This window comes from Eptatretus burgeri, chromosome 1 (assembly GCF_056783735.1).
Source record: "Eptatretus burgeri isolate ZD-2024b chromosome 1, Ebu_testis_v1, whole genome shotgun sequence".
Lineage (NCBI taxonomy): Eukaryota > Metazoa > Chordata > Myxini > Myxiniformes > Myxinidae > Eptatretus > Eptatretus burgeri.
In genome coordinates this window covers 65529559-65557416 of record NC_140961.1, presented here as the reverse complement: position 1 = coordinate 65557416, position 27858 = coordinate 65529559, and the positions used below count along the sequence as shown (strand labels likewise).

The 27858-nt window shown below is 43.5% G+C and overlaps 3 protein-coding genes and 1 long non-coding RNA gene across 9 annotated transcripts in view; 1 reads left to right on the top strand and 3 right to left on the bottom strand.

The window, feature by feature from the left end:
* Positions 1-12210, bottom strand: part of CFAP184 (cilia and flagella associated protein 184) — a 202794-nt gene extending 190584 nt beyond the window's left edge. Inside the window, exons 1-3 of one of the 5 annotated variants that reach the window (XM_085886470.1) lie at positions 12078-12094; positions 9212-9294; positions 124-239 (exon numbers count right to left, since the gene is read on the bottom strand). Coding sequence is in view for 3 of the 5 variants with exons in the window: in XM_085886496.1 (XP_085742622.1) it covers positions 9212-9256 (45 nt within the window). In the remaining 2 variants the exon portion in view is untranslated. Of the gene's footprint in view, positions 1-123; positions 240-9211; positions 9295-12077 lie in introns of those variants that run through there. The other 4 variants (XM_085886496.1, XM_085886506.1, XM_085886449.1 and 1 more) reach the window with 4 other exon arrangements.
* Positions 12211-12350: 140 nt separating this feature from the next.
* The window catches only part of LOC147034627 (uncharacterized), a 73257-nt gene continuing 57749 nt past the window's right edge, over positions 12351-27858 (top strand). Inside the window, exon 1 of the long non-coding RNA XR_015059533.1 lies at positions 12351-12488. This is a non-coding gene — a long non-coding RNA (uncharacterized LOC147034627). The remainder of the gene's footprint in view (positions 12489-27858) is intronic.
* LOC147034628 (suppressor of cytokine signaling 3-like) lies at positions 23574-27425 on the bottom strand. 2 transcript variants are annotated; one of them, XM_085886433.1, is made up of 2 exons: positions 27289-27425; positions 23574-24489 (listed from the first exon to the last, which is right to left on the bottom strand). In XM_085886433.1, exon 2 carries the CDS (start codon positions 24400-24402, stop codon positions 23788-23790), a length of 615 nt encoding a protein of 204 aa, XP_085742559.1. In that variant the 5' UTR covers positions 24403-24489; positions 27289-27425; the 3' UTR covers positions 23574-23787. The 2 variants fall into 2 exon arrangements, with proteins under 2 accessions (XP_085742559.1, XP_085742548.1); XM_085886422.1 differs by lacking the exon at positions 27289-27425 and adding an exon at positions 25094-25413.
* Positions 27237-27858, bottom strand: part of LOC147034626 (protein disulfide-isomerase-like) — a 61496-nt gene continuing 60874 nt past the window's right edge. The window contains exon 11 of the mRNA XM_085886405.1: positions 27237-27793. Coding sequence (XP_085742531.1) covers positions 27725-27793 — 69 coding nt within the window. The 3' untranslated portion in view covers positions 27237-27724. The remainder of the gene's footprint in view (positions 27794-27858) is intronic.

Here is a 27858-nt window from a genome sequence, read left to right as displayed (position 1 = left end):
GACTGTAAAGATCAAGATTAAGAGTAATAATTTTATCAACTCTACACTGACTACAAGCATGGCAATGGACGAACACTGACTGAGGGAATCATGTATATACTTCAGGCATCTGTCATGACTTACCCATGTATGACCTGCAAGCAAGTGGCAGAACTCCTCACTGCCACACAAACTCCATCTGTTGCTCCCTTCCCTTGATCATCCTCAAGGAGATTCCAGGACACTTACTTGAATCACATCTGGAATGGAAGGACTGCTGTCAAGTAAAAGTTATTTTTTGTTCCTATGCTGAGTAGTGGGACCATTACTAACGAAGTGGACTGATGTCAAATTTGAGTGAAGCAACTTCACACGATTCAGGATTGACTCAAGGTGAGTCCACACTGCAGATTGATTATGGTGGCAAGAACTGACTAAAGTCCAGAATGGTAACAACTTGTGGGAGATGAAAAAAAACACGCCAATATGTAAGGTGACTTGATTTTGCGATTACCAAACATGGACATTTTGGATCTCATGTCCATATTTACACTTGTATTTTCTGAGAATTGAATGTGGATGACAGTTTATTAATCTCCCTGATTTTCTCTCTTTCTTTCTCGGACCACCGAGTGTGTGATTTTGGTGCCTCATGTTAAACACAGAGGGGCAGAACCTGCTTTTCAGTTGTTTTTCAAACTCCTGGAATAGTTCCCAAAGGGCTTATTTTGCTTCTTCTTTGACTGTCATGGTTTCCAATCTTCATGCCTGGAATGCATCTTACCTTCCTCTATCTCAACCCATCGGTACCAAGAGTTATTTTGCATTCAGTACTCCTGTAGAATTAATGGAAAGATCTTATCTCAACACTTTATAGCTTTATTATACATACAAATGACTTTCTACTGAAATCACAAACATCTATCTGATCTTCCAAAATAGCTGATGGGATAGCAATTATCCCTTGAACTGTACATCTACCCTCAACTGGAAGATGTTGTTTAGCTTGGAAGCACATGTCACAATCTGTTCCACGAGGAACTATAACCCAGAACAGTCTGCGGGAACAGAACTTTTAATATGAGAACTTTTCTGATGGATTTTCGAGAAAAATTTTTTTGTGAAGATTTGGAACACTATCAGCAGTTATAACCCTGTTTTAGCTTCTTCACCTGTCTCCTGGTTATGGTGTCCTTTTTGGATAGTTTCATTCGGCTGTCGTGATCTCACTCAAAGAATTCCACGATTTTTGTTTACGTCACATCTGAAACTTAATCCACACATTTATTTCTCTTAAAAGCTCGAATAACCTCACCAGTTGGCATTTGCGTGTTTGCAAAGCATTTAAATTTTTCTGTGCATGTTTAATCAGAAAATACTGTTACGTTTGAGGGGGTGGGTATGCATTCAAAGGGTAATTAGGATGTCTAATTAGGTATGCCATGCTGTTCGAGTTTACCAGGATCTCGATGTAATAAGTAGCAATTCAGTGGTGATAAGTTGTCTAGTAAATGTTCATTTCTTCAAGGGGGGAAATGATAATTGTCACGTAATTAGATAGGGACACGGGATAGGGTAAGTGTGTCTGCGTAAACCCCTTTTGGTATTCTCTGAAGACTGGCCGTGACATCACAGGACAGTGCAGCGGATGGCTCCGCCCCGTGATCACGATTGGCGGAAGGCGATGGCGGTGGGCCAATAAACGGCTCGATTGGGAGTGACGAGGACGAAGGATAAAAAGGTTCTGTTCGGGGTCGAAAAGGAAGAAGAAGAAGATTACAACCAGAACGATCGTGTTTTTTTGGTGTGGAAGCTGTGGCGGCAGAGAGCGTCCTGGTTGTTGGGCTGAGTCGATCGTGTTCTTGATCGTGTCTGGGAGCCTTGCCGAGCCTCGTGCCTCGCCTTGGTTGGCTCTGGGGTTCTGCTGACTCGGAGTACGGGGTCGAACGGCGGGCAGACCTGCCTCCCTCTCCTGCTCGCAACTTGGCGCCAGAACTGGCTCCCTGGCGGCTGTGAGCAGACTTGGGCCAAGACCAGGTCGACAGCACCACGGTTTCTCCTGCCCCCCTGACGAGAGCAAGGCCAGCTCGTCCGACGCCGATCCAGGGACAGTTGCGTCCACACCACGGTCCAGCCTGATCACCAGAAATAGCTACGTTGTGTGTGTGTGTGTGTGTGTGTGTGTGTGTGTGTGTGTGTGTGTGTGTGTGTGTGTGTGTGTGTGTGTGTGTGTGTGTGTGTGTGTGTGTGTGTGTGTGTGTGTGTGTGTGCTTGGCGCCTTAGAAGGTTTGAGATCTCTATATTCATTGGAATTGTCTGCGTTTTCCCCACGCCCGATCCCACACCATCCCGTCGAATCGCCCCGGAGCCCTCTTCTTGCCGAGTCTTGTTATTTCTGGTAATAATAAAAACGAATAAACATCACCAACTCAGTGAAAAGTGACTCGTGCCACCTTCCTCGTCCCATTTGCGGTAGAGCGATTAGAACCGCCATGTTTGGGTTATAAACAAATAAATCGCCTCCATCGTTTCGGCTCATTCTACGTTGGCGGGACTGTTCAAGTCCCGTGGACGTCACAATACTTTATTTTAGGATTTCCCTCTTCATCGGTGACGATGTGTGGCCAAATACTGAACACTACTTCTGGTGTATCTCTCCTTTAGTTCCTTTATTAGTGCATGGTGAAAAATGATGATAGTGTCTTCCTCACAGGATGATGAATATTTAGAGTTCATTTCAGAAAAGATTCTGATTTGGTGATTGATGAATCATCATCAGAATAGTTATATCCTTTGTTCTTTGGAACCTTTGTGCTATCTGTCTCTGTCTTTGTCTCTCTGCAACCCTATCTGCAATTTGTAACTTATTTTATACCATACAATTGCCTGATCTTTTTCTGTCATTTTAGCTTTCATTTTCTCGATTTCATGGTGAACTTTGCCCTTAGAGCGTAACTATATTTCCTCCTTGTAATCAACAGGTTGATTTTCCAGTACTACAAGTTCAGATGGCATTGTTTCGGTAGTTGGAGTTGGTGGGTGTCCTTACTTGTGGTTCAGTGTTACTCAGGTTTTTTTTATTTACCTGTTTGCATGAATTAACTTTTCTCCGTGTGCCATCAGCATCTTTCCCTCGTTGTATCCATGCTGACTCATCTCTTATGGCACACATCGCTACCTGTGCCATATCCCTCTGTTTCTTGCCAAAAATGTATCCCCGGTTTCTTAGTTTCCCTTTATTCTGTCTTGACAATGTTTTGGCCTTTCAACCACAGAAAAACCATATCCGAACTTAGAAATACCCAACATTCAAGTAAATTCTTCAAATTGTTCATGAGACTCATTTTGAAATTTATTGACAGCACTTAAATTTAAGTTGGGTAGAAATTCCAACCCAGGATACAGAGCTCAAATGGCCAGTGGACATACCTCGAAGCAATCTGCCAGCCATGCAGCATTCATGAGATAACGTGTTCCATACGTTTCGAGCTGCCTTTTCACATGCAATGAAACTACTTAAAAGCAAACACACACTATAACAAAGCCATGCTTTCCACTCAAAAGTTATGTGGAAAGCATCACCTTTATGTCACAGTATCATCCCATTATGTTGATTATTTGACATGCTGAATATCATTTAAGATTCTAGGGTCATGTCCTTACATATGGTAGGATATGGTAGGAGTACACGATTTCAGTTAAGGGACTGTCAATATCATGGGTATATGAGACATAGGTCTGGCTTTGCATGCCAATCAGTGTTGGAAAGTGCTGTATATTGGAATGGTGCTAAATGCTGCTGGAAATCTGGGAAACACCTACCTTTCCAGTCTCACCTACTCCAGTGAAAACGTTTGACACAACTTTGCAAACAGGAATTTCAATGTATACCACATAAACGTTTTGCTACACTTTCACAATAAAAGCCAGAAGTAGACGGTGCAACAGGTAGAAAAATAATGGACATGGAAATAAAAGAGAGCTGAAGTGAGAAACACAAGCTGTAAAAGCTGATCGAGCAGGAGATAAACGTACCATGCAAATGATGCCTCTTCAAATCACGTGGCCAAGTTTTATACCACGCGCCATTTTGACCAGGTCAAGCATTCAATCATTTCACCACAGTATGAATATTTAAAATCATATTCAGCTTTTTATCCCATTGCAATGTCCTTTTGAAGTTTTATTCAACAAAGATATGGTTAATTGCCCGCAGTTTGCACAGGATCATCTGCCAGGACCTTAATGCTTACTGAGCTCCAAAAAGAAGCGGTTTAAACACCGACAGCCACTGCTGTAGTCTATGTGTAGACGAAGTCTTGAGTTAGCCTGGAGCGCTGAAATGGACGAGCAGAGAGTGGGGAGGGGAGAGGGAGTCGCAACAGTTCGACTGTGCAGCATTGGCACAGCTGCGCAGCTCTTACCGAAAATGGGTCCCAGTTTCTGGGAAAGCTTGTAAGATGGCCGAGCCTCACCCCCACCCACACCCCCTACAACATGACAAGTTTGAAATAGAAGTCCCACCGTATCGTTTTAACGTTTTCCCCTTACTTGATGGAACAATTATTTACTAATCATCACTTGGTGTTGCGAGCAACCATCAGGCTGACTTCAGCCAAACTTCTCGCTATGAAGCAAGTTTTTATCCTGGTTGCAAACACGAAGACATTCAGGATCAAGTCGGCATTGGCCTATACTCTGTAATGCCCGGAGATGTAAAACGTCACTGTGATCTCACCATAAATGCCCGCTATAGTATGTGCAGCATTACCTACAATCAAAGTAATGAGTGAAATCAAGTACAGATGAAAGTTTGCTTTCAGTCTCCTGGGTTAAATAATTCCTTCTTGTGGAATTGTTGATTTCTTCCTGTGGGAACATCGAGTTTCAAGCATGTGGGGATTATGAACGTGGAACGTTTGAGTTTTCATTCAAGGGCAGAAAAATGATTTCCTGTTATTTCATCATGCAGATGGGCTCACAATGGTTGCAACTTGAAATCGGACATGTATTACACAACCACTTTTGTTGAATAGAAGAGACTACTGCTTGTGATGAGCTTAACTAAACACTGTTTAAATTGCAAAGAGTAGGCCAAGAGAACCTGGAGCAGCACTCAGTAGAGTGAATACCTCTGCCAGTCAGGACCGTTTACGTTTTGTATCCTATTGATAGGCTGGATCTGGATCCGGACCTTAACCAAAATCTAATTGGCTTGTTTTTATCATCGAACCAACTCATCCACTAGTTTTGTCATAATCCATCAACAAGATTTTGAGATATTGTGCTATATATAGTTTTTGTCACTATCTCTCAATGGTGACGAAACACTTAAAAAATTCTCGAACCCAGATTTGGATCTTCATCAAAATTGATGCGATTCATCCTTGTTACACATCCAACCTGTCCACAAAATGTCGTCCAAATCCAGACAACATTTTGAAATATCCTGTTCACAGACAAACAAACAAGAAAAAGATGTCATTCAGAGCATGATACTTACAAGGTCCACCCCCTCTCCAAAGGTTGCCATGGATACATCAAAGTGTCCATTTCATTAAGATTAAAATTGACAACCTTAATCAAAGTTCAGGTCAATCGGATGAAAATTGGTTTTTTTCAGATATAAATTGATGATTTTATAAGGTGGACCTTGAGTTGACCTTTTGACCTCAAAAATAGTTGGTTTCCAAATTCAGTGAGACACTTTGCAATTGCTGCTTAATGTTCAGGTTACAGATGAAAATTGACCATTTTTCAGATGAAATTTGATGATTTTAGAAGTTTGACCTTGAGTTGACCTTTTGACTTCAAAAATAATTGGTTTCCCAATTCAGTGACCCAATGTGCAAATCCTGTTCAGAATTCAAGTGCATCGGATGAAAAATGACGATTTTAGGAACTTGACCTCAAGATGACCTTTGACCTCAAAATCAATAGGCTTCTCAGTTGAGATTACCTATATGACTTGGTAAAGTTTCATGAGGATCGTTTTAAAATTGTATCCTGTCGGCGATAGACAGACAAACAGACAGAATAACAAAATCGACTGACCAATACACTTGAAAAAAAAAAAAAAATCCTCGATTTTGCAAGTAACAAACACAGGGGAAAAAACATAACCTCCTTCCACCTTCGGTGGCAGAGGTAATGATCCAGGGTATGGACAAAGTACATCAATCGAAGTGTTCTGTGATAGAAGTCGAAAAATAAAGATGACTTCCTATTTGAAAATAAACATTAAAATTGTTGGAAAACGACGAGGTAGAAAAACGGTCACTGATGTTGTCCTCGTTTATAATCAGTAATAGGTGTGTGTTGGAAATGTTCTCAGAATGGGGCACTTACAATGGTCCAAGAAATGGCAACGTTTTTATTTTCATTGCATGTAAAATTATATAATTCCGCAGAAAAAAAAATATTTACTTACTGATTAAATGAACTTACTCGGATTTTCGTGAATATCTCGTTTTGAATGCACATTACAGTATAAATTGCACATTCCAACATTTATGGAGTCGAGTAGAGAAAAAAGTTGAAAACCAAAGTCAAACGTTTTGGCATTAAAATAGAGGGTGTAACACAAAAGGGAAGTAAAAACAAAAAAAACGACGAAAGAGAAAGGTCACATGTGAATAAAGGTCAACACTTGCTATATCGTTTGAATGACAATACGCACAAAAGTCGTGCGCTGGGCCAATACCATGAGAGAAAGAAGAGAAGACATTTGAAACAGTTATTGAATTACATCTCACAAAGTATACACTTCGAGAGGAATTTGGAGTGTTTTAATGGGTTCAGTCCAAACTACGTTTGTGAGGCTAAAGCCGGCACGAACCTCAAAGAAAAAAACAGGTTCAACTTTGCATGAAGCTATGGAGCATTATAAAATTACCTCTGCTACCGAAGGTGGACAAAAGTTATGTTTTCACCTGTTTGTCTGTCTGTCTGTCAAATTGATATCTCAAAAAGTTATTGACAGATCCGGACGAAATTTGGTGGACAGGTTGGGTATGTGACATCTACAAATTGATTCCATTTTGGTGAAGATCCGGATCTGGATACTATGAATTTTAAGTGATTCATCACTATTGATAGAGCGAAAAACAATAAAGAGCAAGATCTCTCAAAAAGTTATGGACAGTTTCGGATGAAATTTGGTGGACATGTTTGGTGTCTGACAAGTATGCATTGATTCGATTTTTGGTGCAGATTTGGATTTAGATCTGGATCTGGATACGAGTTTGTTTGTTTTTATTTCCAAGCGATTCTTCACCATTGAGAGATGGGGCCAAAAATGATATACAGCACAATATTTCAAAGAGTTGTTGAAGAGTTATGAAAAAACTTGGTGGATAAGTTGGTTAGGTGACAAGAACAAGCTAATTAGATTTTGCTTCAGGTCTGGATGCAGATCCGGCCTAGTAATGGGATACAAACCGTAAAATGTTCAGGCTGGTGGAGGCATGTGCACTACCGAGTGCCACTCCAGTGTAACATGATTCCCTGACAAGGGATTCCCTCTGGAGGATTCTTGGTCTTCGTGGGTGCCACCAAAACTAATCAATCTGAAAGTTTGTCTTCAGGTCCTTGGTGCTTCCAGTCTTGCTCTACAGATGTGAGACTTGGACTCTGGCCAGGGATCTGAGACGGAGAATTAATTCCTTTGGTGCCATGTCTGTTCAGAGAATCCTTGGCTATCGCTGGTCAGACTTTGTGTCAAATGAGCGGTTGCCGAGAGAGACTCAAATGAGATTTGTTACCTGCATAGTCCGTGAGTGAAAGCTGTGGCTGTATGGACATGTGGCTAGTTTTCCTAATGCTGATCCTGCTCACCAGATTCTCTCAGCGAGGGAGCCTCGTGAATGGAGGAGGCCAATGGGCTGACCATGTGCCTCGTGGTTGCAGCAGGTTGACTGGCATCTCAAGGAGATGGAGATGGGCCAGGGATCTGCCTGGGGGATGGCCAGACAGAGGCCCCTGGAGTACCGGCGGAAGGTGGACGTGGTGACTTGCTGCTCAGGCGCGTGCTCCCATGCCTGACCTCACAAGGAACTTCAAAGCAGATGGAGCCCATGAGGCCTATCAAAGCTAGTGCTTTCATTACCAACATATGGTTGTTTGTTCATACTCTATCCTCTTTTAAATGCTGAGCATCAAGTGAGGAAGCAGGACATACCATGTTTTTAAGACTTTAAGTATGACTCGATCAGGGTTCGAATAGTCGACGTCCTACCCAATCAGACTCGCACATGTACAGGAACAAATTTGCAAAGAAAGGGACCGTATCGGAACCCAGGGGTATCCCCACTGTATGCTGGAGTATCCTGCTGCCAAATGTAAGGAAACTGTTGTTTCAGAGAAATCTGATACTTTCTTGAAGTCTATTTTTTTTTTAAACTATATGAATCTTGATTTTTCCTTTATAGATCAATTTGCTATTTTTTGATAGAATTTCGTGTTTGCTTCATTCCCTCCTGCAAATGCCTTATCGAAAAGCTCTATCCAATGCGGCTATGAGCTTGTCATGTGGAATGTTTGTGTATAATGTAGAAAAATCACAAGTTTATAGACATTTAGCATTACCCGTGTTATTAATGTTGTGGATACTGTTGATTATAGGTTTGGAATTATCAATGATCCAGATTTTTTTAATACCAGAATAAAACCTTGCCTTTTCATGGTCGTTTTTGGAAAGCATTTATAAATTAGATTAATTGCCCCTGTAACACTACCTGACAATGATTTCGAACTGCATTCTCTACTTTTTTGTGCATTTTTGGGATCCAATGAATGAATGGTAATTTATGGTATTTATCTGGAACTAACAGTCTTCTCGATTTTGAGTGATTTATATGGTGTTGTATCAAGTCTATTTTATTACCGTTACTTCTTTTGGATGTTTTTGAGAGTACAGTCTTTAAGCCCAATTCTTCCAAAAGTGTTTGAATGTGGAATGTTTTGCAGACAAATACAATATTATTATTTGCTTTGTCAATTAGAACAATAACATATTGTGTTTGAAGCCGTTTAAAATAATTACGTGTCTCCGGATTATAATTAAAGTTACCTTCGGATTATTGATTCAAACTTTTCCTTTTCAAATCAATCACTCTCCTTTTTTAAGTGTTTTTCTAACTCCTCCAACCATAAAACGATTTGTGTGTTTTGTACAGTATTTGTGTTCTCATCAATTCCATCAGTCTATCTCATGCACGTAATTTTAGCTCACCTGGAACGTAGTTCCTGGAAGCTTATGGGATGGCGCATCGTCCATCCGTCCATCCACAAACAGTTGCAACTTCTTCTCTGAAACTACACACACAGTTTTGATCAAACTTGACCCCAACCCTCATCACCAATGATGTACCAAAGTTTGTACATGCATTTCATTTTGGTTTCCCATTCGATGATCCATAGATCAGAAGTTTCAGTTTCATTTTTCAACATCAGTTTCGCTTTGAGATATCTGTTTCGATTCGTCGTTGCAAATTGTGATGCACAAAAATGGTGGTCAAAAACAATATTCAGGGTTAATTATTTTGAATTTTCAAAGGGTTCCAATGTGGCTTAAGGGCTTGAAAAGTTCAAAAAGGGTGTAAAGGTCTGATAGGTCAAAGGGATATAATCAGTATAAAGGGTCTCAGGGGTATAAAGTATTTTAAGGGTCTTAAAGGTCATAAAGTGGTCTAAAATGTTCCAATGGTCTAATGGGCCTGAAATTAGTCTAAAGGTGAAAGAGTAAAAAGGGGTTTAAAGTGTCAAAATGGTTTTAAAAAGTGTACAGGTCTGAGAAGTGTCGAAAAAGGTGTATATGTCTCAAAAGGGTCAAAATGGGTTTGAAGGGGATCCAAAGGATGTAAATGTCTCAGGGGTGTAAAGGGTCAAAGGAGTCTCAATGGTCTAATGGGGTCTAAAGGGTGTAAAGGAGTGAAGCTGCAGTCAATAAATTACCTCAGGTTTGTAAATAAATTAACTTGGGAGTGTGACATGGCAATAACGGATCAAATTACCTCCTCATAAGTGTTTAAAACCCCTATTCAGGTGCATCGTGGTTAAAAATCTGATCGTAGAAACTTGCGTTGCGATTAACATTGGGAGCTCAAAGCAGGAAGATCACAAACAAACAAACAAACAAACAGCAAAACAACTTTCCGTATTGTGAGGTGGTTGTTGGCAGTTTTCATATTGGCATGTGGTGGCTTGTAGATGGTGGCACATGGTTTGCATGGCAGGCATTGTATATATGGATCTACCCTCGTTTATGATGGTACAACTGCCCCACGCGTACCTTAACGACTCCAAATCTCGTTTTTTCACCCTTCTGATTTAGATCCTTGAATGTGTGGCTGATCTGGCTTTAATTTAATGTACAGTATTTAATTTGCAAGACATAATTATCAAACTGCAGCCTATGGGAACTTGTCACGACCTTAGTTTAAAATGCACCAATTGTCCCGATCACCCAAGATCATCACGGCTTAATTAGACGAGGTATTCAAAATTTGCTTTGTTGCCATACAATCAGAAGGCACTCTCTAAACAACTATATAGGTAGGTATACAGATCAAAATTGCTTGTTTTAACTGCAGGATGTATATTTCGAGGTTACCTTTTTTTTTTTTTTTCTTTTTTTTTTTTTTCAACAAACTCTTCTTTCACCCTTAATTGAGAGTTGTCTTTGCACGAGCAGTAAAATTACCTTTAAATCGATGTATGTAGGTTGTGTTTGGACTATTTTTGCTTTTGAATGATTAACGCATTTGAAAAGTCATGTAACAATTTCTTTGCCGATCTTACTGATCCTTGTAACGTCTTAATTAACAGTTATGTTTCACATCTGAAAACACATTTGACGATCAGAGCTCACCATCGCACCAATTACATCAGTATCTGGGTTGGAATTCGAAAAAAAATGGCCTTTTTATGAAGCATTGTATTTAGAAATGGATCTACCCTTGCGGACATAGCAACAGGTGGTGGCTCGTGTGTTTATACGTTATGAAGTGAGAAAATAACTGTTTGAAACCCTTATTTAGATGCATCATGGTAAAAAAAAAAATGTGATCCCATAAAAGTGTTGTGGTGATTAACTTTGGGGGTTCAGAAGAGTCGGGTCACAAACAAACATACAAGAAAGATGTCTTGCACAGCACGATACTTGCGAAATCAAGAAAACAAATTTGACCTCAAAAATAATTGGTGGTTGAATTCAGTAAAGCTGATATGAAAATAGTCCTCAAATTTCTCGTCAATCGGATGAAAATTGAGGATTTTATAAATTTGACAAGTTTGTTGACCTTTGGCCTATTTACGCGATGTAAACTCCTGTAAATACATACTGTACATGGCCAACTATGTGTTGTTGCTTCCCACATTTTCAATACTCGAAATATTCGGTTTACAGTAGCAGCAAATTTATTCAATAAAACCAAAGACATTGTATTTCAGAGGAGTACTTGTTAAGATTTTTTTTTGAGATCAAATTTTTTTGCCATAAAAATATTTCAAATCTTTTTGCAAGCAACACTGCAACAAGCAGTGTCGTATCGATACTATATGAGGCAGTTTGTCTGTCTCTGTGTGCGTGTGTCTGACAATTTTTCTCAAAGATGGCTGAACGAATCTTTGTCAAAGTTTCAGAGGTTCATCAGTGAGTGCCTGAGAGTGTTATAGGCAAAAAAAAAAATCGAAAATTTTGAAAAAAAAAATTTTTTTTTTCTTTTTTAAATTTAATTTAATTAATATTTTAAATAAACTAGTACGTGCCCGTACGTGGGTGGCCATACGTGCAAACCCAAAAAAAACTTTCAAACCGCGAGGCAGAAACAACCACACAGGCCATACCTTCGCTCTCTTGTGCCCGTACGTGCAACCCCCCCCCCCCCCATGGATTAGGGCATTGTGTTTATCCATAAATGCGCATGAGAAATCGAGAAATTATTAGAATACATTAATTCATCACTATCCGGAAATAGTGCGTGCCCGTACGGAATGTTCACATGCATTCCACGAATTATCACTTGCATTGAAGTAACAACTGCTGTGATACTCACACACACAGGGTTAATTAAAATCAAAATTAAAATCAAGTTTACCTCCCTATCTTTGCTTGCCACGACATTCGCTGCCATTGACCATTCCCAGCAGACACACGACGTCGGTATGAAAGATTCACGACGTCGGGAATCAGCCGCATGGTTGTACAACCAGATCACGACGCGGTACAGCCGCAGCACGCAGCGCGATTATCCAGAACTATGTTTTCTGCCTCGTGTGTTGCCATGGCGATCGCTTTGCCACCTCGTGCCGTGTGATTGTGTCTGCCTTTCACTGGAGGAGAGATCTGATTGGCTAATTGCTATTTCCACGTCACGCGCCGCCATTTGTAAAGTTTGGTTAAACTTGTGAACTTTCAACTGTTTCTGAGTGTGGCAGAGACAATCCGCTTTAATCTGCAGAAGACTAGCTATTTTAGTTAAAATTATCTTCAGCCGTGATCATTTTTGGTAAGTATAATATTATAAATCGATTTTATGCGTTTTAATTTTTGTTTCTGGACGTTTTTAAGATCGCAGAATCCATGATGTGTTCCTGTTACTGGTGTGATGGAATCTGATAAAGTTACATTCAATCGAAACTCTCCCGGGCCAGAGCCAGAGCCAGAGCCCTTCGGGCCACTCGAGTGGTTCGAGCGTTGGACATGGCCCTCCCCTGACATGGCTCTCCCCCTGACATGGCTCTCCCCTGACATGGCTCTCCCCTGACATGGCTCTCCCCTGACATGGCTCTCCCCTGACATGGCTCTCCCCTGACATGGCCCTCCCCTGACATGGCCCTCCCCTGACATGGCCCTCCCCTGACATGGCCCTCCCCTGACATGGCCCTCCCCTGACATGGCCCTCCCCTGACATGGCTCTCCCCTGACATGGCTCTCCCCTGACATGGCTCTCCCCTGACATGGCCCTCCCCTGACATGGCCCTCCCCTGACATGGCCCTCCCCTGACATGGCCCTCCCCTGACATGGCCCTCCCCTGACATGGCCCTCCCCTGACATGGCCCTCCCCTGACATGGCTCTCCCCTGACATGGCCCTCCCCTGACATGGCCCTCCCCTGACATGGCCCTCCCCTGACATGGCTCTCCCCTGACATGGCTCTCCCCTGACATGGCTCTCCCCTGACATGGCCCTCCCCTGACATGGCCCTCCCCTGACATGGCCCTCCCCTGACATGGCCCTCCCCTGACATGGCCCTCCCCTGACATGGCCCTCCCCTGACATGGCCCTCCCCTGACATGGCCCTCCCCTGACATGGCCCTCCCCTGACATGGCTCTCCCCTGACATGGCTCTCCCCTGACATGGCCCTCCCCTGACATGGCCCTCCCCTGACATGGCCCTCCCCTGACATGGCCCTCCCCTGACATGGCCCTCCCCTGACATGGCCCTCCCCTGACATGGCCCTCCCCTGACATGGCCCTCCCCTGACATGGCCCTCCCCTGACATGGCTCTCCCCTGACATGGCTCTCCCCTGACATGGCTCTCCCCTGACATGGCTCTCCCCTGACATGGCTCTCCCCTGACATGGCTCTCCCCTGACATGGCTCTCCCCTGACATGGCTCTCCCCTGACATGGTCCTGATCGTGTGGAGAAATCGACGGCAAATAATTAATTCATTTTTCCGCGGACCTGGTGAAAAAAACACCGCTCTGTGGTAAATAAAGGGAACTCTGTAAAAATTACTTTGGACAAGTTTAATTGGTTTAGAACCTTTTAAAATATTTTTCTGGTGTGGATAATGCTTCGGGCGTTCGGGTCCGACGAATTACCGCATTTTACCACAATGTAACAAATTTAAAGTTCCACTTCCTTTAATTAAAAAGCCTCAATTAATATTATTTTTTTAATGTCCCCTTTTAACGAGTTGGGCCTAACCAAAGGCAAAAGGAAAACAATTGTCAGTTATTGTTCGCCGAAAAATGTAGTTTTGTCATAAAAAAAAAAATTAACCCTTTGGCCACTGACAAACTGCTGCTTGAAACAATGAAGCCTTCATTGTGGTAGTTTGTCACTATAGGGGAATTGTTCAAGTTTTTCGGTGCACAATTGTTTTCCTTTGGTAAAATGGTTATCAAAAGACTTGAAAATAACTTTATATTATGAAGAATAATATTAATTGAGGCTTTTTAAGAGCATGGAACTTAAAATTTGTTACAAGCTGCTTCGAACACTGGTGAACTAAATTGTTTTTATTCTCTAAAATCAGGGTGATGTCCAATGCTGTGATGTCCACGTACAATTTGTGTGGAAAGAATGGAAAGCGACCTTTCCGGAACCTGAATTTTTATAAAGTTGTCAGAGGTAATGAATTCTGCTAAATGACAGTTTATAATGTGCATGACTTGAGCGTAATTCACATTGCAAGTCTTGTTTGATGATCATAAAGCCAAATATATACGAAGTGGAAATTCTTATTATTTCTTAGACAGTACCATGGCCAGTCAGCCTACAGCAACAGAGGCAGCTGTGGACACTGCCATATCACAACATTTGAAATATGCCCCGAATCAGCATGGAGGTGCGGGGAGGAACAAGCCCTCATCTATCTATAATTCCAGCTCTCTGTGTGTGTGTGTGTGTGTGTGCGTGCGTGCGTGCGTGCGTGCGTGCGCGTGCGTGCGCGCGCGCGCGCATCTGTGACCGCTGTTGCTCGACAACTACTGGTCCGATCTAATTGAAACTTGCCAGCTATATTGCTGGGGACCTGAGGATGTGCCTTTTCAAGGTTTGATATTAATCGGACAAGTGCTTCCCAAGTTATGGCCATTTATTTACCAAACCAACTGTGTAGGCGTGGCCGATGGGGAAGAGATCCTCAGCCGCGTTCCCCATTACGGGTTACAACGTACAGACTTCTGGATAGTGATGACTTACTCTATTCTAATAATTTATTGATTTCTTATGCACATTTATAGTTGAACACAATGCCCCAATCCAGCCGTCGTTTATAAGAGCAAAGGAACGGCCTGTGAAGTTGTTTGAAAGTTGTTTTTTTATTTATTTATTTTGCACGTACGGGCACGCACATACGGGCACGTACTAGTGTAATAATAACTAGTAACAGCAACACGCTGTGCCAGCCATCCACGTCCTTGATTATTAAGAATTTGCAACACAGTTAATTGTAATGTTGTATGTTGGAAACCCAGCCTCAGTTTACATTGTGAAAATATTTACATGTACTTTTATGCATAATGAAGTCATTTTATTTTCTTGTGAAATTAAGATTGAAAATACCCAACAAATTAAAAAAATTTTGCTTTGGAATTATTTATGTGAGATGCATTCAAAATTGTGTTTTCATACTTAATGATGTTAGATTTATATTTTTTTCTTTGTACTAGTACGTGGCCGTACATGGAAAAAAAAAACTTTCAAACCACAAGCCAGAAACAACAACCACACAGGCCGTTCCTTCGCTCTCGCGTGGCCGTACGTGCATGGCCGTACATGCGGGCCAATACGTGCGTGACCGTACGTGCAAACCAAAATAAATAATAAAAAAAACTTACAAACCGCGAGCCAGAAACAAACACACAGGCCGTTCCTTCACTCTCGCGTGGCCGTACGTGCATGGCCGTACATGCGGGCCCATACGTGCGTGACCGTACGTGCAAACCAAAATAAATAATAAAAAAACTTACAAACCGCGAGCCAGAAACAACCACACAGGCCGTTCCTTCACTCTCGCGTGCCCATACGTGTGTGCCCTCTGCAGTGTGACGCCATTTTCTGGGGGGAAAAAGTACCAAAACAGCAACAAAAAACATCCAAAGGTACCAAAAAAACACCCATTGTTTAAATTTTGTCTCCTACTTGCTTATTTTCGATCGTAAGTTATCGCGTGTTTAAAATTTACTTCTTGGTTCGGAGCATACCAGCTCACTCTGATGTTACCGAAATGTATGCACCGTCTAATATGAAAACGATCATAACTTGAGGAATTATGTTTATCTATAAATGCGCATAAGAAATCGAGAAATTATTAGAATACACGAAGTCATCACTATCCGGAAGTCCGTACGTTGTAACCCATTAATGGGGAACGCGGCTGAGGATCTCTTCCATATCAGCCATACGTAGCAACATGTCCTGTCATTGGTTGGTAAATAAATGGCCATAACTTGGGAAGCACTTGTCCGATTAATATCAAACCTTGAAAAGGCACATCCACATGGCCCCAGCAATATACCTGGCAAATTTCAATTAGATCGGACCAGTGGTTGGTGAGAAACAGCGGACATACACACACACACACACACACACACACACACACACACACACACACACACACACACACACACACACACACACACACACACACACACCTGGAATTATAGATAGATAAATAAATACTAAAAAATCGCTGTATAGTGCCGAAGCCTTTTTGATTAATGACAGTTATATTCAAGTACACATTCGTATGAATAAATACAAAACAATTACCAGACATTTAAATACAAACAAACCTCTTCCAGAAGCATTCCAAGTAAGCGGTACATCTTCTTCTTCCTGAATGGCACCATATTTATAGATTGAGGTCAAACTTAAGCCAGAAACAACGGTACATTCACGAGCATCCATTGGATGAATAGCAACAAATTTCACTTCTAAGGTAACACTTTTACAATGCCTCTGAGCCAATAATCTGCAAGGTGTTTGCAGAGTACTGTAACCTCCTCCACAGAACCTCATAAATTAATATAATGAACACACAATCAGGTACAAATGTAAACTATGAACACACAAAACTTTTACAGTCATAAAAACATTTATATATAAATTATATATATATATGCATACATCTAAATTTTGATATATATATATATACATATACGAGGGGTGTTCAAAAAGTATCCAACCTTAATTTTTCGTGCGTAAACAAATGAAGCTAGGGAGGCGTGGTTTGGTGCACGTATGTAGGCGATCCTAATCCATATGCGTGAATATTTTCCCACCTGCAGAAGCTGTCAGTCGCCGACAGACCGCCAATGAGTGAGGAAGTGTAAGTGAGCGCCGTCGGATTTTCGTTTTTGACTAAATGACAGATTACTGTGGCCTCATCGCCAGTGATCACTGTGTTGAAGAAGTTGGGATCGCTGTTCACAGTCTCCAGCATGTCCTGTGCGATCTCCAAACGGAGTTGCTTCTGCTCGATCGTAAGCAGCTTTGGCACGAACTTCGCTGAGATTCTCCTTAAGCCCAAATCCTCAGTCACAATGGAATGAATGGATCCAATGCTGACGCCCGCCTCGTCTGCAAGTTCTCTGATCGTGACTCGACGATCCTGCATCAGCAGGGTCCTCACTTGGTCAATGACGATCTCATTTCGGGATGTTGAGGGCCTACCAGAACGTGTTTCACTTTCCACTGATGTGTGACCATCTTTGAAGCGGTTGTACCACTCTTTTATCTGTGTGGTGCCCATTGCTTCATTCCCGAAGGCCTGTTGAATCTTGCGGATCGTTTCCACTTGGGAATCGCCAAGCTTTACACAAAATTTGATGCAGTAGCGTTGTTCAAGTTTTTCCGTCATTTTGTCAAAAACGAAAATCCGACGGCGCTCACTTACACTTCCTCACTCATCGGCAGTCTGTCGGTGACTGACAGCTTCTGCAGGTGGGAAAATATTCACGCATATGAATTAGGATCGCCTACATACGTGCACCAAACCACGCCTCCCTAGTTTCATTTGTTTACGCACGAAAAATTAAGGTTGGATATTTTTTGAACACACCTCGTGTGTATATATATATGTATATGTGTATGTATATATATATATATATATATATATATATATATATATATATATATGAAATGGACCAGGGTAGATGATGAAGTGGGTGGGTGGGGGGGGGAGGAGGAGGTAACAGGACTGTGACCACCTTGTAGGGTACATTATATTTCTCTATGTGTGAAGTTGATTTTGCGATTTGTTGGTTTCGAGTGTCTGTCAGTCACAATTGACAGTTGCAATTCCACGGGGTTTCTGCAAATCTCACGGGATTGTGAGTTGGACAGGCAACTGTGACGGGCCATTTTAAAATCTATAGTGCCTAAACCTTTGTAGCGATGTGAAGGTAATATTGAATGAACCCTGACCCCATTCTTATTGGGTGTGGGGAAGTATTTTATGCCCCCACAAAAAAATACCAGGCAACGCTGGGTACCCCTTTTGGTATAATATATAAGTATGGACAAAAAACATTACACATGATGATACTGATGTGTACCCTTGCAATACAATAGTCAACCAACATGTGTCTTGACATGTTCCTCAGTTTAACCGTGAATATCCCCAGATGTCTCATCAAGTTTGGATGTTCGATATATACTGTGCTGTTATATATTGTCACCTCAGACAGCCTCTGTTAATAGGGGCCATCTGTGCCGGGATCCTTTGTCTCAGGAAACGGTCAATCGGTTTCTAACCCACTGCATTCAGTTATTAATTAATCTTCACCTTTCCCCATGGTCGTCCAAATGAGCCAAAATTGACGGTGCACACACAGTAGGTAGATGGATGCAAGACGTTTTCTTACCTTTTAAAAGTTAATTTATCATAAATATTGAGGAAAAGGTGGATGCTTTTTCACTCCAATTGCTCTGATTGTTGAAACATGCCTCTGATGTAGATTTGAAGACTGAACAATGTGTCTTCTATCAATTAGATGAAAGGTACTGTCTTGAGGAAACAAAGGTACATTTTGATGACAACTCAAAACAAGGTAATGCGTGTTTTCTATGCAGCGATCTTGGCAGCGGTCTAATATACACTGTCCAAAGAAGGTACATTCTAATAGTGCAGAGGAAAGAAAATACCAGTCTTTAATTAAAAGAAAAAACAAATTTTGGTTTTCACCCAACTTTTTAATACGTTTTTAGCAAACTGATGGACATGTAATTCACATATTATGTGAAGTAAATAAACATAAAAATTGGCTTGGTCATGAAATGCCAACATCTGTAATTCATTAGTCGGAAGGCCGCCGGAAAATTCCCGAGAGATATTTATTATGTACTCGAGGACCCGTGAACCCGTTGGGTTTCTGTTGTGACAGCTGTTGAAGAAAAAAAAAAGATAGCTCCAGCGAACTATACCGCTGATGTTCTTTGCATTGATCAAATTCTCCCGAAGAGTACTTGACTGAATCGGGAATTGATTTTTTTAAATAATTTTTTTTCATTGCCTGATTTGAACGAAACTTGATACTGCACACTGCAGGTGAATGGTGAGTAAGTTGCCCCTAATATTTTTGCGCTATCATGTACCGTTTTGGCTGTATTTTGGGAACATACATATATATATATATATAGATATATAAAATATGAGAGTTTTAGTAATATATAGATGATGTACACTCTAAAGAATTTATTTACATGTACACTTTAAAGTTACTCATGAAATGTATGCATACGCTGAACAAGGTATGTTTTCATTATAACTAAAATACTCATGATTAATATTTGAAGTCTATAATAAATTAAAAAAAAAAAAACCTGTTCTTCTGTCTGCACTGTATGCTGTCAAGTTCACACCACTTCACAAGTGCTCGCTCTACAAGAAACTTGATAATTGAACACACCTCAGATTCATTGCATGGCAACGAGGATAAACATCTATACCATGACTTCTTTGTCTATATCAATGCATTCATCCCTCAGGGTGTAGATTTTGACAAGACAAGATAGATGGAGGCAATGAGGCAAGTTAGAGGATGGTGGGAATCCAAAGCGGGTTTTATTTTAATTATTTATTTTTCCCAAACATGGTTAAAAACATTACCATATAGCAGATAGCAATGAATAGAGTATCATGGTCCGTGTAGGAGTAGCTAGCCCATGTTGATGTGATAAGTCGGGACATATCAGATTAAGGATTGTCTTGTTTGAATCTGCACCATACAGGGGAAGGTACGTAGTAATAATTCATTAGGGATTAGGGTTAAGGAATTGCATGTATAACCCCTCATTAAACATCTACGGGGAGCGCCAGTAGACGGTACAAGAGAGAGGGGCAGAGTTACGAACGCCTCCAAGTGGCAGAGCATTGCCCGAGGAGAAGAGGGAGGAGCTGACAAGGGCAGGCAGGGAGTTCGGAGGAAGAGAAGTGAGGAGCCAAAAATTGAGTGGGTTCAGGACTTTGAGGAGAGCGATTTCTGAGAGTCTGAGGAAAGCATTGAAGAGAGTGTGAAGGAGGTCACCCTGCCTGTCTGTCTGTCGTGGCGCTGGTGTTGTTCTCGTCTGCCTGTTCATTGTCCTGCCTTCACCTCATCGCTTGCTTGTGTGCCTCCCCCTTCCCCTCCCCCCGCTGCCACCAGAGCTGAGTCCCCAGTTTTGTCTCTTTCCCATCTGCGATTGAGTCTGGAGTGAGGTGCCTGAGATTTATTTTATCTCATTGTATAAAGTTATTTATTGAAGTGGAAGAGTACCCACCCTACGGGTGATGTTCCAAGCACGCAACACGTTCTTCTGATGCACACCTTTATTTGGGTGGTGTTTAGGCAACTGACAGCTCTGTATACACAAAAAAATAATCCATTAAGTTACATGCATGAAGCAAAACCATGTCTAATGCTTTTCATTCAAAAGACCTCACAGTACTGGAAAACGTGGGGACAGGAATACAGGTCTCTCAATGGTGGAGTCTTGTAATACCCTCCCCCACCTAGAGGAGGCACTACACAGTACATATTTACATAGAAAACTTGCGTCTCCCACCACCACCCACCCCTCACCCCGAAGACCACCGGAAAAGAGAAAAAGTATTTGGTCATTTTCTTAATTTCTGCAACGTTAGTCCAAAATCACCAGTATTAATACCTCAATCAGTAATGCCTTCTCTCCTTTTTGCACCTAAGTATGATGTCTGGTCGCAACACTTTGTTTTCGATGTTCACGCTCGATGGGATCATAAGGTCGGACGTGAGCGGTACTTCCATGTTTTCAGTGATTGCTTTTGGTTCATTTTCCCACAAATGTTCTGGACCTGGAATATCAAAGTTTTTGCAGATGTGCCAGCAGATTACTTTACAAACTCTGTTGTGTCGTTTTGTGTACACAGCTCTTCTGAGACGTTTAATTATTTTTTTTTATCGTGTTCGGTCATTAAGCGCCACATATCATTCTCTTTGCTATCCCCACCTCCACCCCTCATCTGTCTATTTTTTTCCCTCCTCTTCCGCACCCTTTTCTCTCACTCTGTCCCCTCCGCACTCCCCCCTCCTCATAAAATGCAACACTCTCCTCCAACACCTCTGTTGCTCTGTGTGTGAGTCTCTCTTTCTCTCTTTCTTTCTTTCTCTCTCTCACACACACCTCTCCCTCCCACAGTGAAGAGCAACATTTGGTGATGTCGCCCTCCATAATCTCTTTCCTCTCTTTCCTCTCTTTCCTCTCTTTCCTCTCTTTCCTCTCTTTCCTCTCTTTCCTCTCTTTCCTCTCTTTCCTCTCTTTCCTCTCTTTCCTCTCTTTCCTCTCTTTTCTCTCTCTCCCGTCGGCTAAGCGACGGGTTGTATTTGCTCGTGTATAATAAAACACGCAGATGAACACTATTTACACAATTGGAAACGTGTATTTGTATCATTAAATGAAAATGGTTCTGAAGGAATAATTTCACTCCCTGACCATGTACATATTTAAGCACAATTATTTCACATTGCTGGGTGTAAATGATATATATTTCTATATTACATATTTTACGGGAAATGTTTGGGCATAAATGCAAATTAAGCAAGCACACCCAAATGAGGAACTGTTTTTGCCAACTTTGCATGTCCCACTTGGATGGTCGGAATCATGTGAGCGTCCTCGTATTCAGTCGAAGGAGTAAACTGACAGCTAATTGGGTACAAAGCCTGACGAATGAAATACACCGCACGTGACTCCATACTATAAACATACGTTTCCTATACCATGTGCGAGTTGGCACCTGAATCTGTGCTTTCATGACGCCGCACACTGCTTGATTTCACAAGCACGCGTCAGCATAAATGGGCACCACACCAAGGGTCGCTTCGGGTCAGGCATTGATTTTCCTCATGTTGTCTCTGCTCGCCTTCCTCGTCTACTCTTGGTTACGTTCCTCTCGTCGCATATTGACATCACATTTGGCCCTGAGAAGCAAACAGGGCCAAATTAACAGCCTTTTGGCAGCAGACCTATTTAAGACCTTGAGAAGTAAACCGAGCTATCCCACACACAGGGCTAACTTGAGTTTGTTGGGACAAAGCTCCCTCACGAGGAACTTCAACACAAGAGGAGGCCATTCGACTCTTCGAAGCATGCGCTCATGGTGTTGCATCTTGTGGTTGTTTGTCCTTTCTCTACCTTTTATATATGTTGAGTGTCAAGTAATGAAGCAGCGCGTACTGTTTTTAGTGTTTGCTATAACTCTGCTGGGGTTCAAACCTCCGTCCTCCCAGAGTCACAGAGGACAACGGCAACCATTACACCACTGAGTCTGGTTTTCCCGCACGCGAAGAGCAAAGCGGGGTTAAGCAATCGGTTCACGTTGTCTGTCAGTCTGACAGTCAAACACAATTGAAAATCATTTCAAACGGGAAACTTACTGTTTTTAGGGATGTCATAAAGGACACAAACAATAGGCACAAATTTAACGAATTCAATAAGTAGGTGAAAAAGAAAGTGCATCAATGGCAGGAAACTTCCGATTTGATGTTTGCTTGATTTTTTTTTCTGCAGCCTTTATAACGTCTTACTTAATTTCAATTTAATTATATATTTGAACACTGGAGAACATACGTCGCCTTGTTTGCACTTCCAAAATACCATCGGTTTAGCAATACTTTGGCAAAATTGTATGCCGTCTCGACCAGTACAGTTTGCCGTTCACACTCGCACGGTGCGGAAACCTGGAAATGCTTCTTCTTATTTGTTTCCTTCCAAAAACTGCTTCCAATGAAGTCTCATATCCAAGTTCCAATAATATAAGGTCCCGTGTCCTTTTTCTCAAGACTGCGTGGCCTCAGACGTTCTGCTAACTCTCTAGTTGATACTGATATTTGGTCAATCGGAGTCGAATAGGGATTCTAAGTGGGAACCTTAGCCTTGTATTCTTCACTGTATAGGGAGCCGGCCTTACTCCTCAAGGGTTCAAATATTCCCGCTCATGTGTTGCAAGGTAGAGAGAGCGTCCTTGTACTCCCATGAACTCTGACTCCTTTAAGGAGTGAGTTTTGCGCTGACGCCACATTTTCATTCTATCGCAGCCGGAGAGATTATAGCCGGCTGTCCTATCTGCAATGTGATGGCTGAAGATGGCGCATTGTATTCCCAGAGGTGCAAGATGGTATATCGATCTCGATGCCCGCTCCCTTCTCGGAGTCGGAAGGACATATTTTTGGCTTGATTGAATAGGCCTCTTTTAGCACCTTTTCTTGTGTACATCCGCAGAAGCAGTCCAAACAGATTACAAAAGCCCGCTCTAAACGTGGGGGTTTTGATCAGAGAGTGCAACAGTGAACATCGTGTGAGAATCATCATTTCTTGAAAAGACGCATCGACAGCATGATTAGACGAAAAATTCATTTTATTATAATTTAATAAATATGTGTAAAAACAGACATATGAACAGTTGAAAGCCTTGTAATTGGAGCAAGGTGATTCGAGTAGGCCGTTGGTGGCACCGCATTGCACATGTATCTGTACACAGCAGCGGGAAAGTGCGGCGCGACCACACGCTATCATCCCACGCGTGACCACAAGCGCACCACCCGTTCGCCCTCCTATACACTCGAGGGATATTCCTCGAGGAACTGCAGCAGCGGCTCGGGCAAGCGCAGTTGCCGCAATTTGTCCTGGGGTACGGCTCGGTGCACTGCTCGACGGCACGCGTGCTGCAGGCTCCCCAGGGAGTGCTGCAAGGGCCTCGTGAGGAAAAGCTGCGAGCGCGAGCCATTGCCATGCGTGAGCCAAGGCGCTGCCCGCGAGCCCGCATGCACGTAATATTCGAGAAGCTTCACGATGCACGGGAACGAGGGCACCAGTTCGGGGGGCTCTCCGTGTCCCAGCAATGTGAAACGTCCTTGCTGGAAACCCACGCGCACGCACGTGGGTCCATGCGTCGTGACGACGCTCAACGAGAAGAAGTGCTTCTTGTCAGAGCTGTCTCGCACCAGGAACGTGCCCAAGGGCTTGCCGTGGAGCAGCTTGCGCGCCTCGGCGCTGGACAGCGGTCCCCAGTAGTAACCGCTTTCCAGGAGGAACCTGCGGCTCCTCTCGACGTTCAAGTACTCTTGGTTCGATCGGAAAGTTCGGAAGCACGTGGGAAAGCTGTGCGCCTCGCGCGTCGAACCGCTTTTCTCCTTCTGCTGCTCACTCTGCACAGCCTGGTCAGCCATCGCTGCAAGTCGAGTCCTTGAAGAATCTCTGTCCGCGGCATGGTGATCGTTGTCTCAGGTGCCCATGTCACAGCCCCGAGGCATCACCTGCGGTGCACACAAGTGGGGAATTAGGGAAAAGCTCCATGTGAGCTGCACAATGTGCACAAAGCTTCTAGTGCCTGGTGAGGGCTGGCAGCGCAGATTTCAAATGATCTGTTGAAATGCCTTCATGACGTCACAGTACGTCACGTTGGGATTGGGATTAGGGTTCGAGTTCGGGTTCGAGTTTGGGTCAGGGTTCATTTCAATTTGTACACCGCTCAGGACATGCAGGGACACAAACTGCCTCTTATCTCTCCATGTCGATAAAGGGACAGATAGTCTTGATTGCGGCTGGGGGGGGGGGTCAAATCGGCCTGACTGGTTCAATCACTCTCGAACCATTTATGTTTTTCGGGGGAAGAAAAGGGGCCATTACACAGTGGGGTTATCACAATGGGTTAATTCTCTGCCAAAAAAAAAAACCTCTGGCCCCGACATGCGCCTGGTTATCTCTGATATCGAACTGCTTGCTTGCCCGACGCCGAGCTCGGCAGTGTTGCCCACACTCCCGCCTCCCCTTCAAACCACGAACATTGATCAATGGCAGGAGGCGCGGAAAACATCGCCACCTTCACCCTCGCATCTCCCACAGACAAATTAAACTTACCAGAGCGGTGCCACGATGAGATAGTTGCACAGAAGACGTGATTAAGACCGAGGGAACCGCAAGTCTGAGTACGCGGACCTCAGGGAAAGCATCACTGCAAGGATCCAGAGGAACAAAGTTGCAGCGCTGTTGTAGTTGCTCACACGTGAACTTCAATCAAGCGCTCCTTAGCGGTGTGAGCAATGTTTCCAGCGAAAAGGCGTCCTCTTCAACAGCGCACCGAGCCTCCTTTAACGGACCCGCATGACCATGGCTATGGAAGCACGTACGGCACAGGACGTTGTGTCTGTGTCAGTACACGGCGCGGTTGGGATCCCGACACGCCGAGGTGGGTCCGCCTGCTTTATTGCGGCTCCTCCTCCAACCCTTCACCCCTCGATTTTTCCAGGAAGAGTGGAGCCAGCGCTTCTCGTAAGAACCTCCGGCCAAGAAGCTCGGGGCTCGGTGGGCTCAAGTCGTCGTGAGGGGAGGCTGCACGCTCCGCGTCCCTGGCTCCGCGAGATGCCCCGCCGGACGGCGCTTAAGCGCGGCGCACGTGGGACCGCGGGGCGCGCGCACCAAGCCCTACGGACTGGTGGTGTGCACGTGCGCTCACCATATCTATCAAAACACCGTCTCGTTTCGGCCGTCCAAAGGCGTTCAATAAACCACCATTGGATAATACTCAGAACGAACGTTCTGATCGCCCATTGACTCATTTTACTGTAACAGCGTCCGATGGGGAATCGTGCGGCCCCTTTCGCTTCCTCCTCGTCGCTTGCGTGCGGCCGTGTGCCTCCCAGCATCGATCATACATGTGCTCCCGGATTTTCTCCACAATCCTTCCTTTCCCCATAATCTCCACATTCTGTCCTCATTGATTTCTTCCCCGCACTCCTGACAACATTGTCCGCCCGTGAGTGCACGTCCTCCGTCGCCCACACGGTCTCCTCATGAACCATCGTGATGAAGTGGCGGCAGACTCGTGCTCACGCTTTCTATTCTTTATTTTCATACTGTGTGGCTGTTTCATGAATGGGGAAGATGTTCCCAACGGGCTTGCGAGGAAGTGAAATCACCTTTTGTGCGACATCACCATTGTTATTGAAGTGCCGAGTCTTCCTCACCAGTCGCCACGGTTAAACAACGCCATGATATGATCCATTTGCGCATCATCATACGCGCAAGAGGAGGTGTGCGGGATGGGGCGCTCTTCTTCTACTTTAATCCATCCCGCCAATTCCCACGTTCTTGTCCCAACCCTTTCACGAACTGGCTGGCCAGGCCTGCCGTTCGACGAAGGTGAGGGCAAGAATTTGTAAAAAAAAAAAAATTCCAGGGTGCCTGCGATAGCTCGCCTACTCTTTACAATTAAGACACCATGGGGATCTTAAACGTCCATCGACTAATACCAGCAGATGGGACGCACGGTTTAACGTCCATCAGAGGGACGGTGCACACATTGATGAATCACCCTGCCTGTTAAACACTGAGATAACAGTCTATAGCTATGTTGGGATTCGAACCCAGGCTCGACAGCTTAGAAGTGAGTGCTGGATTGGTACAACTGAGTGAAACAATCTTTATATTGAAGGAAAGCAAGATGGGAAAGAAAGAGAAAAGTAGGTTGAGATGAGATCGCATTCAAGGCAGGCTATGAGATGTACGGACTAGACCGGTTGTGGGATTGGGGAGACCATCCATCCATCCATTGGGACCATACTCTGTGCAGAGCGTTGGTGCTACCTAAGCAGTCTCCTTGGCTATTGGACACAATCCTGGACCAGTCACCACTCGACACAAGGTACCAGCAAGCTGGCACTCATTTTGCCGACCTCAGAAAGATGACGGGCAGAGTCAACCCCACCTGGTATTCATTCAACAGAAAAGCGGGATTTGAACTCAGGATTCTAGGATCCCAAACCCACCACGCTAACCATTAAGCCAACACCAGACATATTGGGGGACGGTTGAGATAAATTCCAACATTTTACATACGTAACATGTAGATTATCGCTATGTTCAGCTAACGACATACTTTAGTCAAGATATATCAAATGTGATTGACAGAAGTGTAATGCAGACACCTGTCCTGCCTCGAGGTCGTCCGTCTGCCCTTTGACCCACAATGTTCGTCATGATGAAAACATCACACACTATCGGCTGTGCTTCCACTGCTCTAAAAATTTATTGGCCGCACCAAGACTTTCTCTCACATCGTTCGTTGACACTCCAGCTCTGATGATACAGTTGACGGTCCATGGGAAGAATGTGCAGAGACAGTGAGGAAGGTTATTCCAGAGGAAAATATTCGACCACAAGACCCAGAGAGAGCAACAGGATGGAGTCGGCGGTTACGGCATGATCTCCGGATCTTGCCACCAGAAAACGCAGCATTTGTTCAGGGAAACACTCTGCAATGATTCACAGGATGCCCTTTCTCCACAAATAAACAATTGTCTTGTACATGCTCAGATGCATCCTGTTATTCATGAATCGTTTGCGTATAAAAATCATGAATAATTGATTGTCAGCAGGAAAAAGGGGTGAGGGCGGGAGGGGGGAACACGGCAAGATATTTTGAGATAATTTCAGGGATTTATCTGAAAGGCCAATGCCAGAGCCAAGTGAATGCGGTCTCCTCCGTCTCCATCACAGCTCTTCTTTGGGTGCCGCTTCAGCGTTCGGTGATTCATCTCCTTCCTCCACCTGCTCCTTGGCCTGCGCAGAAGAACCCAGCTACGTCAGCGGCGGCAAGCGAGCCAAACCTTGCGGCAAGTTGCCAA

Coding starts and splice junctions, on each gene's coding strand:
- LOC147034628 (XM_085886433.1), bottom strand. CDS start 24,402: ATGGCTGACCAGGCTGTGCAGAGTGAGCAGCAGAAGGAGAAAAGCGGT.